Source organism: Pleurodeles waltl, chromosome 8 (genome assembly GCF_031143425.1).
Source record: "Pleurodeles waltl isolate 20211129_DDA chromosome 8, aPleWal1.hap1.20221129, whole genome shotgun sequence".
In the NCBI taxonomy this organism is placed as follows: Eukaryota; Metazoa; Chordata; class Amphibia; order Caudata; family Salamandridae; genus Pleurodeles; species Pleurodeles waltl.
Genome location: NC_090447.1, coordinates 312,873,226 through 312,887,808, shown reverse-complemented (window position 1 = coordinate 312,887,808; position 14,583 = coordinate 312,873,226). Strand labels below are relative to the sequence as shown.

Below are 14,583 nucleotides of genomic sequence, written 5' to 3'. Positions count from 1 at the left end.
CATATTCATGTCCCTTAAGGGGTGGGTACCAGGCACCAAACTGTCTCCTATATGGCTGGAAGGCAAGGAACCTAACTTAGGGAACATGCTGTTTTCATTTCTTATAACTGTTTGTTTTTTTCATCACCTAATGCCCATCTGTGTGATGGAATTACATGTGGGTCGGGTTTCTCTCTCGCATTCCCGTTGGATGGCCATGTGTAGAATGTTTCAGGTCAGAGCTGCCATGAATGCTGCAGACAAAATGGTATTTTTCTTCCCTTCCTCTTCCCAAACTTAGTATTGTAACCTTCCCTTCATTCATCTTTGGGCAGCCATATCCATAAAGTGAATAAGTATTGTTTGAGCCTTATTGCTCAAAGATAGTATAAGCACCAATGCTACCTGACAGACTGTGGATCAGTGATCACGGACAGTATGTACATAATGCTTCCATTCAGTTTGTGCACCAGTGGCCTCAGGAAGTATTTCATCAAGTATTTTAATACATGTGTTAGAGGACGGTTCTGACCATCAGGTCTTCCCTGATTTTTCGATTTTTGACCACCTGGTTTTTGACTGTTTACTGTGAGGAAGCCTCCTATGAGGTGACTCCCGCACAATTAACACATGGTAAAATGGACTGCACGTGTTTACCGCTGGTGTCGCCGTGCTAAGGAAAGGCTGCTGTGGCGCAGCCAGGCACGAGGCCCCGGGCAGGTTACATGTGATCATGTGTGCGCATGGATGTGCACCCATGTGCGGGCTGTGGGAGGAGGATTCCTAGTGTGCGCAGCCCAAGAACTGCGCTTAGGTAGTCCTGGTGCAGGAGGAACTATGCAGAGTGGGTGGTGACCTGGAGTAGGTCTCATGAGAGGGGTGTATACATGTGAGGGAGAGTCAGTGTGCTTACTGTCTTTTCACTGTAGGGACACCCAGTTCAATGCCAATGTCAGGGTGCTTAAGATATTTGCATTGGGGGGATACTCCATTGAATGTCAATGGGAAATGAGGGCCTAGGGTGCAACTCCAGTTCTCTGGGGTCCACCGAGACCAGAGTCACACCAAAGTACCCTGTAACCTGTAAGAAAAGAATGATGCAGTAGGTTACAGGTGCATAGTTGTACAACTTATGGGTCATCCAGGGATGTCATCTTTCTCTGCCTCAGCTCAGGATTAGGGCCAATTACTGCTCTGTCCAGTTGCTGGAGCAGGGCCTAACATCAATCAGCCAGCTGTTATTCCGTGCCAGGAGCAGGCTGGAGAAGCCCTGCGAGGAATGTCAGGGAGGAGGGGCTGAGACTTTCAGAGCACATGTGGCAACTAACTCCTGGAGGATGCCATCTTGAGCTATCCCAGAAGACTGTGCAAGAAGGAGGGGACGGGGGCAAGGAAGTGATGTGGCACATCTGGATAGGCCAGAGGTGCAGACCTGCTGGACACTTCCGCCCCCACTTAAAAGGTCCTGCACAGGGGAGAGCTCTCTCTCTTGGCTGTGCTTCACTGCTGGACACTGGGACTGCAGACGGGCGTCATGGACAACTGAAAGGACGAACCTCCTGACTGCCCTTGGGGCAGGGACTCTGCCCCTGAAAGATTCCAGGCCAGCGAGGCGAATGCCAGGGCCAGGCAAGCTGGCCCCTTTAACCCCCCCCCAGAGGACTAGTTGGGAGAAGGACCGGGCTAGCGCAAGGAGAGCGCGCTGCCCAGAAGGAAAAGAGGGAACCCAGAGGAAAGATTGGCGCAGGAGTCAGTGGGACTGGCTCCCTGATGATCTGGGACCCTTCCAGGCCAGGAGGCCTAAGGAGAGTGCTCCTGGTGGCAAGGGCTTGTCACCAGGATGGGGAACAACACAAGAATGATGAAAATCGGCCCTTGGGGGCCCGAGATATCACCAGACAAAGGATGGCGACTTTGGGAAAGCAGCTACAAAGCGCGTGGAGCCCCGCAGCTGCTTGCGACTGTGCCCCCAGGGTGGGCCAGGGCCTGGGGGCTGCCCAGGAGGAAGAGGAGAAAAGGGGAGTGTCGTCGCACTCCCCCTCTCTGAAGAGGCAGGGGCCCCGTGAAGCCTGGTTCAATTTTGGTGAGAAGGGACCCCGGGCCCCATCCCGGGGCCCCTGGTGGCGAAGACAAGCCGGGGAGTGCCGTTGCGCTCCCCGTGAAGGAAGGAGTAATGGGGGGGGGCACCCCCCAGCTGAAGGAAAGTCGGGGAGCGCCGTCGCGCTCCCCGTGAAGATGGCCCAAATGGGGCAGGAGTGGGGGTGCGCCATCACGCACTTCCAGCCGAAGCAGAAGTCGGGGAGCGCCGTGAATGTGGCTGGCAGGGGCCCCGGACCCCATCCCGGGGCTCCGAGCAGAAGAGGGCCTGGGGGAGCGCCGTCGTGCTCCCCCCCAAGGAGAGGAGGGGCCCCGGACCCCATCCCGGGGCCCCGAGAAGAGGACGACTCCGGGGAGCGCCGTTGCGCTCCCTGTTGCAAGCAGGAGGGGCCCCGGACCCCATCCCGGGGCCCCGAAGACGCGAGGAGGAAGGGGGAGTGCCGCTGCACTCCCCCCACGCGGCCCGTCCGGCCGCGAGCATCCCTGTGTCTGCCCGCTGGAGCGGGCAGACTCCAATTCAGCAGGCCGGCTCCCGTGGCAGCACCCGGAGGTGCTGGCCGTGCAGGGAGCCGGCGGGGGCGGCCAGGGGTGGGCTCCCTGGGCCGCCCTCCCACGAGGGATCCTGATTGTGGTGCGGGGGTGTCTGGGTGGGACCGGCACCCCCAAAGGAAAGAAAGGCAGAAGACAAGGGCACAGCGGCTCTCCAGCCGCTCATCACTTATGCAGCCGCCCCAGCATGCTTTGCGGGGCAGGGGGCTGCTGTTTGAGCCCCTAAAACGCCTGTGGTGGTACCAGGGAGATGGGGGCCACCACCAACGGAGTATTAGGAGACAGGGGGAGCTGCAGGAGCAGCGCAGATCCCCCCAACATCTGTTGGTGTCCCCACCCTAGGTAGGGTGGGACACATGAGAGATAACCCCTCAAGGGTTGGAGGGATATTTGAAGCATAAGTTTCAATGAACTTTTGTTCTTGTTTGTGCAAGGGTGCCTACTATAGGTGTAGAGTCGTATGGCTCCATGTATTCTACTGTTATTTTATGGTTAAGTAGGAGTAATCTAAAAGTAATCCTGATGGTTATAATGATAGAATTTGGTTTCTTATGTTTCCTGATTATGCTAATTTGAATAATGATACTGACAGTCTCCTCTTGGCAAGATGAAAGTTTTTAATCACAAATGTAGGTGTCATTATTGCACTGTACTGTTGAATACTGTCAAAATGTTCAAATGTCGCATGGGGAGCACTGGGATTGTTTTGCCATGTGGATTGTTGGATTATGTTCTCCCTTGAGGAGACCTGAGAGATTACATACTGTTTGCCCAGACTGATTCTATCACTTTGTATATATTTGTAGATTGTTGCATAGTATTGAGTAGTGTGTGTGAATAATAAATGTACTTTTACTTTATCAAAAGAAAAAGCACAGACTGGACATTCATTTATTGGGAGTCATGCTTGCGTACTTGTGAATGGGGATTACTAGCCCACAGCACCTCCTTTGAGTAAGCCTTGGACTGCTCTGCAACGCTACCGTATGAGAGTCAAGCGCTACAATGGGGTGTTTGGTTCCCAGTGGCGGTCGTGTGCAGACTCGTTACTTGTGCAGGCCACACAACTAATGACCCACCTTCTAACAACATGCATCATTAGCTGAAGCTGCTGTAGTTGTCTTTATTCCTCTGAGAAAAACAATGCTGTCAACGAGTTCTACTAACTATTGTATAAAGTGATCCAAGCAGCTACTGTGTGAATCTAGGCACACAAGGTGATATGCTGTAAATGTTACCTTACAGTGAAATGCACATTTGTCTTAGACATTTTGAAAGGCAGTAATTGTACAAAAAGGTGCAAGGGTATTCACAGCCATTTAATTTTGTTATCATGGAGCTACGTAGGCTTAAACAACTAGGAGGTTGAAGGTATATTTCAACCCTGTGTTTTCAAAAGCAGCATCCTTAAATACAGATAAATACAAAAACATGGTTTAATATTAGCCTATTCTAATCTTATATTTTATATATACTGCAGCCATTAAAAACAGTTCTATTTTAAGACTTGTTGTTGTACTATGAGCTTCGGAATGACCTCCCAACAAGCAATGACCCAACCAATAGCTTTGCCTTTTCTATGGTGCATTCAATGGCACATTCATACATAAATTAAAATAGACTGCACATATTAATGCACAGCAATAAACCTACAGATACCCTTGCACACACAGACATTAATACATCTGCAGTCAGCCCGGAACAAACACAGCTGGTTCTACCTGCACATGAGACAAAAGACATACTACCACCACAACATCCTGACCAACCGATAGGGAATCAAAGAACAATAAATGTTAGACCACAATATTTCAATAGAGGCACATTTTTAGGAATTTCTTACATATTTTTTGTTCAGGCAAAATGCTCCATTGTGTGTATGTGTAAGTGGGAAAGGCTTGACTATCTGCTCTTCTACACTTTGAATATCAGATTTAACAAAGATAGTCTTGCCATTGGGTTTCAGACATCTGGACAGAGGTGAATCTTTTCAAGCAACTAGACAGTTTTCCATACACTGACTTGTGCTCTAGAATCAGCACTGTGAGCTTAGTTAACTTATTTATGTATGCTAACTACCCACCCTGGGGTTTATGCCATCAACCAGGACACTCTAGCCATCTCTCTCCTAGGCTTTTCTTTCAAGAGGACTTCAGGTGTAACCCATCTTCTTGCAGTCAGCCTCAAAGCCTAGGCACCAGGTGTTTCTTGGACTTCTTTTTTCATCTCCACTGCCACTTGTGCTGCCTTGCTTGTCTGGTAGGTGGCCTCCATGTCCTGATGGTGACGGTCTTGGTCGAAAGAAGGTGGATCGGTTTTGTGGCTTTCACCTCAAAGCATCATCGCTCTCTATGAAGAAGATTCCTCTCTCCCCAAGGCCGGAATGCCTTTTGGTTGACGTTTCTATAGCTAGGATTTTTTTTACATGTTAGGGTAGCCCCATGTATAACCCTCCTCCTTTCGCAGCTGGACCTGGGACCAGCTGCTGTGAACTCACCTCTCATTTAATAATGGGTGCTTAGTGATGGGCAGTTCACATATCATGCTCAGTACAGGCTGCTCTTAGTTTATGATGCTCTGATGTGGTTGCTAGGTAGAGGGAGTCTGCTGCTCACTTTTATCTTTCAGGCTGCCTGTTTTTGCTCTTCAGTCACATTTCGAGGAGCTGAGCCTATGTGCAATATATTTTTGAGGAACAGGATTAAGGTGATCATTCAGGGTGTTGTCAGTTTAGCACTGGCTAGCTGTACTGATCATTGCATTACGCAGGGTATTATGCAGGACACCAAGGTCTATTAATCTTCCATTCACCATATACACCCATTGATCCATTCATGTTTTCAGAAATTTACCAGTGATCCTTCAATGCACATATCTATATCTATGAACTCATCTGTTTACCATGCACTTACCTGCTCATTCATTCATTTATTAATCATTAACTAATCTATGCATGCTCTCAATCACTAATTCATCCACATTCATTGATTCATTCACATGCTCTCTCACGCACACAAATTCATGTTACATTCAAGTGGCGACCCGCTTTAACGCCTGCATGATAGCAGTGAACAGCTGGATGAAGGCCAATTGGCTAAAACTGAATTGCGAAAAAACTGAGATCCTGTGTTTTGGGATCAAGAGGGAATACTGGTCTTCCATTTGGTGGCCCAAAGAGTGTGGCACTCTCCCTGTGCCAGGGTCTACCTCTAGGAATTTAGGATTACTGTTTGATGATCAATTGTCCTTTAAACCCCAGGTTAATCAGATAATCAAAACCTGCATGTGGACTCTGAAGAAATTAAAGAAAGTTTTTCCTTTTATTCCACAACCTTGTAGAATTACTGCTACTCTAGCTCTAGTCATTTCCAGATTGGATTACGGGAATGCGCTTCTGCTCAACCTGGATAAAGTATCGCTAAATAAGCTGCAGTTGATGCAGAATACTGCTGCTAGGCTTCTACTGAAGCTGCCCCGCACGGCCTCTGCTAAGAAGTTCCTCAAAAATCTACACTGGCTTCCGGTGGCCCAACGGATCTCTTTTAAGGCCTTTGCATTACTCATAAGGCCGTTCATGGGATTGGGCCTAAGGCACTGACCACTAAACTGCAATGGTACAGACCTAAAAGGTTGTTGCGCTCTGCCACCGCCTATCGAATTCAAACTCCTCGTACCAAAAAGGCGAAGTGGGGCGACAGAGCATTCACGATCGCAGCTGCTAAAATCTGGAACTCACTTCCACTGGAACTAAAGCAAGAACATAATTATCTGACATTTAGGAGACTGGCTAAGACCTGGCTCTTCCCGCGATAAGATTTGGAGTCTCCCCGCTAGCGGACATGGCCTCACCCAGTCAGCGCTTCGATGCCCTGGGGCCGGAATGCGCTTTATAAATGCTCAATACATACATTCATGGCAATCAATCAAGGAGCGCTTTCATTTACAAATAGTCATTGTCAAAACCATTAAGACTAACGTTTTTAAATGAACATGCTTCCTCGTTGATTTGTGATTTTATGTGTGTAGTTGTGTGGATTCGTGATTGGTTGAACGGAAAAAAAGAGTTAAAGGATAGATGAATGAATGGATGGCCGAGAGTATGGATACATGGAGAAGTGACTGGGTGCATGGTTAGATGAGAAAGAGAATACACGAGTGGGTGACTGAAAGCCTCTGTGTATGAATAGGTGACTGAGTGGCGGGTTAGACCGTAGGATGAACGTATGAGTGCGAAGATGGACTAATGGGTAGGAAAATAAGTGAGTGCATAAAGGGCCACGCGTCTGATGGTGGAAGGAGGCTATTCTGTTTTGCTGCTGCTCACTCACTTATCAATGCACTCACCTGTCCACACGCCCAGTCACTCACCCATTGATATATCCATGCACTCATCCATTCTTTCATACACCCATTAACTTATCCTCACATTCATTTATCCCCACAACCGCAAAAACACAAAATACTCTATCAATAAAGAAGCACTTTCAGATATAAAAAAAGCCTGAGCTTTTGGTCTTGGTAATGCTTATGACCCATTGAGATGTGATGTTACGCACTCGGATTTGGAGGCTGTTTCCCCTCAGATGATTCATGCAAAAAAGTAGAATACGCTGTGAAGACAGAATGGGTTCCCTTTAGACCAAGCACAGGTGTATATATAGATTTCCACCTGGCAGCATCTCTCTTGTAACAGGATATAAAGAGTGATCTGGCAGAAGATGCCATTCACAGACAAATTGATGTTTCAGCACATAAAACATTGTATTACTACAGAAAAAAACTATGAAATCAATATCTATTTATAACTTTGTCTTACCCCATTTGGACATTTTTCTGAAGGAATGTAATGAGGTTGTTCGTTGTTTGCAGACAATAATTCATTCTGTCTCAGCGGCTCTGTTTCCTATAAATACAGCATGAAAATACAACGTTATGATAGAAAAGCAGTTGTAGCTTTGGTTCATATGCCTGCCCCTTTTTACATTACAAAAAACAACAAAACGCAATTGTAGTAGGAGAATCGGTTTCATTTCACTTCCTCGGGCATGTACAAAATCATTTGCTACGTCATGGTCCAGGCTCTTCCTCTAGACTTCAGTAACTTTCGATTTCAAATCAAAATAAACTCAGAAGGTCGCTTAAAGACTCATACATTGGATTGGTTCATTACGGATCCTGGACCAGCTAGGGCATCGAACCTCCCCTTTGCTCCTACTTTACAACCACCACCGCGATTTTCAGCTTTAAAACAGCCATCCAAATGCTTAAACATTACAGAAAAATAACACTGTTGTGCTTGTTTTCTGCGGCTTAATTTGTTCCTCAAACATTGGTTCTTATCCGCACCCTGCACATTTGAACCAAATGTGCGGGGAGTCACACAAAAAGAGTTCCTTAGGAAATATTCTGTATTAATATTAATTAGCATTCAAATGTTTCCATGTAAAGTTTAAGCAAAAAATACTTAAATGATTAACTGTTCGACATTCCCAGAAATTCAAAATGGACAATAGTTTTAAGCGTGCATTTTAAACTAAGATAACTTAGTCTGACACGTGAAATATATTACTAGTGGTAAGAAATCCCTCTGACACTGTTTAATTAGTGTTTGAGTTGTTTATCGTCAGTGATGTAGGGACGGCACTTATTTAGATACCTCCGCCACTTCTTATCTATGCTCCTGGAGCTCTTACATATGTCTGACCTGCGACAGCCTTAACATTAGGTTGTTTGTAATGTTGACACTTTTCTCTGTAGGACTTCTAGAAGTGGAGTGCCCTTTTATGATCAGGGTCAAAAGCTTTGGGCTTTGTTACTTTGGTGAGTCATCTAGCAGAAACAATAGACTTTAGCGATTCAGCTTTTCTGTATTCCAGCAGACCTCTCCCTCCTTCACAAAAACTCCCCTGCTTCTCCTGTTTATTTGTTCAAGACACTTGGAAGAATTCTGAGGGGGAGTTCAGGTTTTAATACAGGCGTCTCTAACGAGCTACTGGTGGCTCTCCTCTGTGCATGCCAGGGTACTGAATTGGAACCGTTTGCTTTTGAATTACTGTATGTGTGCCATAAAAGACCATTCAAGACAAAAATATGTGTAGTGTCAGAACTCGTAAGCTGATGTTTGGGAAAAAATGGTTGTATTTTCAAAATACATTTAAAGCTGATTTCTTGAGTGGGAAATCATGTGGGGAGACTTTAAACCAATATTTCTACAGTCCTGCGGCGCTGTGACTGGCATATATTTCCTACACAGAAATGATTGTCCAAACAGACAGAGAACCTTTTCAAGGTTACTGCTGGCAACCCTGCCCGATGCACTGGGATGATCACTGCTAGTAATCTTGCATATGGTGGCCACTTATATAATCTCGTCTGATGTGGTCATTTTTACAACACTAATGATATTAGTAGGTCGCAATGGTTTTATTTGACCATAAATAGCTCTTGCTACAGAAAAGGTTGGAGACCACTGTTTTAATGTATTCCTGCTAGCATGCTGCAGTATGGACCCCCTTCTACTCTGCCTTGTCAGTGTTTGTGGGGGTAGTCTGAAGAATTTGAGCTGGGAGAATTCAAATGTGTCTGCCATGGAACATTTCTAAAAAAATTCCCCCTCTTTGCACCTGTCCGACACCCTTGACGAGGGTGAGGTGAAAGTAAAGCGGATTGCTGCCTTTGGAGGCTTAGCAAATGCACCAGTCGATCTTCCATTTCAGGTCTCAGAAGACTTGCTAGAGTATCTGAACATTGCTTCTCAGGATTTATATATTTCATCCCTCAGATAAGCCCTCAGTATGAAATACAGTGTAAGCCCGTTGTACCTCTAGTCCAAATCTCTATTTTCCTATCAAGCCAGCGTTGAGACACTTCCAAAGAATTATTGGATACGTGTTAACAATTAAGGTGGGATGAAGCTTGCTTTGCATTGCCTAAATTGTGGAACACCTGGAAGTATCCCTTCCTGCAATTTAAATAAACAAAATTGTGAGTTACATTCACGTTACACGAAAACACTTTGGGCTCTGTGATATCTCTGTCACTTACTTATGTGAAGTCCTTAATACTGATTGGCTAATAGAGGCTACTAAAGATCCTTCAATGAATCTAGCTCAGCTCCCTCAGACTACAAAACCCCACTTGCTTCTTATGGGGTAGTCCAAAAAAGAAAAACACCAAAGTCACAATACGAAGGTCGTGGACTCTACATGACGAAAACATCTAACAAAGGCCAATGGGAAGTGCATCATCCAGTGGCCAGCAAAATCTTATAGGTAATAGGTTCCATCAGTTGTTCTACATCAGTTTGTTCTGTTGTTACAAGCCGAAAAGAGCAAGCAGCAAACACTATCCAAAAAATGTGCTAATCATGCCAAAAGTTAACTGTCTCTTATGTGACCCCTATTATTTTTAGACTGGTCATAGTGTTTCATACATCAAGTAAAATGGTAATTTCCTTAAACATATTGTATGTGTCCTTGTAGTTACAGTACTGAATCCAGTTATTTTGGTTTTCAAGTACCATACAATAGCGTTGGCTTCGGTTATCAATATGCACAGGTTAACTAATAATGCTTCTTTCAAGAACAGTGGCTTACGAGAGAAGCCATATAGCTTAAGGTGTGTGATTTTACACACAACACAACTGTTTATATCCAAGCATATTGTTTTATTTAATATTCAAACTCCTCTGCTCATTCATTGCATTGGTGCATGTAAAATAAATACTGGGGTGCATGCATGGCATAATTGTATGCATGCTCAAGGTAGAGATGTGTAAGCATGTTGCGGTGATTTATCTTCATAGTGTAATGGATCATAAACATAACACTATTGGTGGCATACATGCCCCACTCTTTTGAATATAATATACAAGTTTGTAAGGTGTATTGTATTCGTTTATACTCCGAATGTATTGTTATGCTATTGTAATTTACAGGTTGGTATGGAAAGCACGCAGGTATGTATGTATAGAAGACTGACATGCATGATTCACACATGGGTGCACATGTGTAATACACCGGTTTAGGGACATAATACATTGGTTTATCCTATGAAGCTGTTTGTATGTGTAGTATTTTGGGTTACTTGTACATGGTACAGGGTACAGTTACCCTTAGAGCGATCCACAAAATATTGCAGACTGGAATCATCTTATTCACACAAGGCCACCGTCATTTGTAGTGCAAGAGGTGCTAACTTGGTCCTGATAACATTTCTTAAGAACTATCCTTGCTCTTATTTAATTACTTAATTTTCATTATGTTTTCAAAACAAGAGTTCATGGAACACCACAGCAATTTACAGAAAGCATTTTTTATTGCAGAAGGACCATCTCTAACATGGGTGCTCTTTTTTTGGATGATTCAGAGTTTGATACTTTCTTTTTTCAACACTGTTTATAGCTATCTGCTAGGCTGACCTCTTGTTTCATGCAAACTCCTTAATAACTAAGTCCTTTCTTCCTTTCCTTCGACTTCTATTCTCAACCCTGTTTTCTTCATTTCTTCCTCTTAAGCTTACAACTTAGTTGCCATGTTTAACTAATACATATGATTCTCATATCCCATTTCTTTCTATAGCGTGAACCTGTTGATTTTTACTTTTCATAATCTGCCCAATGTTTTACACTTCCTTTTTTTACCACATCGATTTGGTCGAAAAATGCATTATAGTACCTGCTTCACTAATGATTTTGAACCACCAAATTGTCTCACCCTTCATCAAGAATTCAAGAGATTTCTTTTTGTCTAGGAAATGAACTTCCATGGTGCAAGAATTCCACAGGGGTACCCTTCAGTTGAACTTTCTAAAACAATTTTTTGAAGAACATTTATTTTGGATGAAAACATTTTATTTTCCAATAATAGATCTGAACTGACCCTTTGATAGTGATGATAAAAGTACATAATGATGCATTAAAAAGAATAAACTGAAGGAACTGTGAGGATTCTATGACCTATCAAGACTACTGATTATGGATACGTATTTAAGAAGTGTATACGCCCAAGGACTTTTCTTACATGACTCTCAAAAAGGTAATTTGTCTTTTAATACCAGAAGAACTTCTATATTCAGCATGTGCCAGAATAGGAGAGGAACACCCAGATTGTTTAAACTCTTTAACCTTGGGGTTCAGAAATCTAGGCCCTCATGTAACATCACATTTCCCCATAGACACAGAATGGGTAAAACCCTTTGATACATCTGGCCCCTAAAGTGGTAATCTCCCAGAATGTGGAATGCAGCATTAGTCAAGCCTTCACAACAGTTATTTGGTTCCAACTTCCTTGACATAGTGTACAGTCTCAGTCTGTTTATTGCACCTGTCAGAATGTATAGACTTATAAAAGAATATTGCCTGCTGTGGAAAAATGCTGGTTCGTATGAATCATAGTGTATAAAATTGCTCTAAACCCACAGTAAGCACCTATAGTGGAATGAAAAAGTAATTAATCTGCAACTTACTGTAAATATAATCACAAAATAGAGTACACAAGTTACATCTTAAATTAAAAAAAAACAGACAGTTACATTGCCGTTTAGTGCAAGTGTAAGTAAGAACGTCATAGACATTCATGATCTTTGTAGTTGCAGAAATTAACTGAATGTATTCTAGCAGTCAAACTACTTTTACTGATTAGAACCAGTCAGCCATACAGTTTGGGAATGTTCCATATCATTATATCAGTCAGGCTGTTTCCTTACAAGCAAGGTATGCCAGATAGTACATATAAATTCACCTACATATGTTAGTCCCGTCACACACAACTACAGCAATCAAAGAATGTCCCGGGCGAAAGTGGTGGGGAGTGTCTGTTGTGTAGTGGTGAGTGTGTGAATGTGGTGGTGAATGTGTGTTGTGTTAGTGTGATAAAACCAGTCATCATTAGACGGTTGGATGGCTGCCAGAAAAGGAAGATTGTAAATCAGTTCTGAGCGTTATCCTACTAAAATAAATAAGGCCTAGAGATAAAAAAAGTTGTGAAGGTGGAAGCTCTGGAAGCACAATTCGAATTTATGCAGCATTAGACTACATTTACTGCAGGTAGAGAATTGAAGGCAGAGAACTGGATACTGGAGAGACACTGCCAGCATTATGTGTCAGTGGTATGTGATACAAAATTAAATCACCAGAAATTGAACTAAAAAAGAACTAGCAACAGGAGGATTTGGATATATTTGAGATTGTTATTGTGTAAAATATATTGAATTCCCTATCGAAAATGAAAATTCCAGTAGTTGATTTTACAACCCATGTCAAGGTAGACTTAATTGGGCCTGGATAGACTTGTCTAGATGTCCAATTAACAAGAGTTTTAGCTCAAATCTGCACTTTCTTTTTAAAATTCAAAGTGCTTCTTCATTGATTGGAGAATTTTTGTGTAAGGTTCTGAGGACTGGTAGGAGGGCAAATGCAATAGTGAATTAAGGGCTGGATGAATAGTTGGAGAAGCAAACGCATGAATGAATGAATAAATGGGAATGGACTGATGAATCAATATGTGAATGGCAAGGATGTGAAATTCCTATCGCCCGACACCCGGGACATATTGTTTTGGGTCACAGGCAGCAAGTTTTCATGTTTATTTTGCCCCTGGGCCTAGTAGGCCCAACCTCCTGCAGCACAAACTCTTTGGGTGCTAGTTTAACCCCTTCGCTGCCAGGCCTTTCCCCCTCCTGTGCCCAGCCTTTTTTTGGCTATTTGGGGCAGTTACGCTTACGCCCTCATAACGTTTTGTCCACATAAGCTATCCATGCCAAATGTGTTCATTTTTTCCAACATCCTAGGGATTGTAGAGGTACCCAGATTTTTTCCAACATCCTAGGGATTGTAGAGGTACCCAGAGTTTGTGGGTTCTCATGGAGGAGACCAAGAAATTAGCCAAAATACAGCAAAAATTTCATTTTTCAAAAAAATGGGACAAAAGGGCTGCAGAAGGATTGTGGTTTTTTCCCCCCTGAAAATGGCATCAACAAAGGGTTTGCGGTGCTAAAATTGCCATCTTCCCAGCTTTCAGGAACAGGCAGACTTGAATCAGAAAACCACATTTTTCAATACAATTTTGGCAGTTTTTGTGCTTTCAGTCTCCTTCCAGTTAGTGACAGAAATGGGTATGAAACCAATGCTGGATCCCGGAACGCTAAACATTTCTGAACAATAGACAAAATTCTGAATTCAGCAAGGGGTCATTTGTGTAGATCCTACAAGGTTTTCCTATAGAAAATAACAGCTGAAATAAAAAAATATTGAAATTGAGGTAAAAAAAAACAGCAATTTTTCTCCACGTTTTACTCTGTACCTTTTTCCTGCGAGGTCAGATTTTTTAAAGCAATACACAGTTACGTCTGCTGGACTCTTATGGTTGCGGGGATATATAGGGCTTGTAGGTCCATCAAGAACCCTAGGTACCCAGAGCCAATAAGGGAGCTGCACCTTGCAATGGCTTTTCATTCTATACCGGCTATACAGCAATTCATTTGCTGAAATATAAAGAGAGAAAAATAGGTATCAAGCAAACCTTTGTATTTTCAAAATGGGCACAAGATAAGCTGTTGAGATGCAGTGGTTATCTGCACATCTCTGAATCTCGGGGTGCCCATAATAGCATGTGAATTACAGGGCATTTCTCAAATAGTTGTCTTTTTTACACGCTGTCTTACATCTAGAAGGAAGAAATGTAGAGAAAGACAAGGGGCAATAACACTTGTTTTGCTATTCTGTACCCAAGTCTCCTGATAAAAATGGTACCTCACTTGCGTGGGTAGGCTTAATGCCTGCCACAGGAAACACAACAAGGACACATCACATTTTTACATTGAAAACTGACTTGATTTTTGGAAAGTGCCTAGCTGTGGATTTTGAACTCTAGCTCAGCTGGAACCTAGGAAAGTCTACCAAACCTGTGCCTTTTTAAAAACTAGACACCTAGGGGAATCCAGGATGGGGTGATCTGTGGG

General features: G+C 43.5%; 1 protein-coding gene across 1 annotated transcript in view; it reads right to left on the bottom strand.

Moving 5' to 3' along the window:
* C8H3orf52 (chromosome 8 C3orf52 homolog) overlaps window positions 1-14,583 on the bottom strand; it is a 100,687-nt gene that overhangs the window by 56,096 nt on the left and 30,008 nt on the right. Inside the window, exon 2 of the mRNA XM_069204149.1 lies at window positions 7,442-7,528. Within this exon, the coding sequence (XP_069060250.1) occupies window positions 7,442-7,528 (87 nt within the window). The remainder of the gene's footprint in view (window positions 1-7,441; window positions 7,529-14,583) is intronic.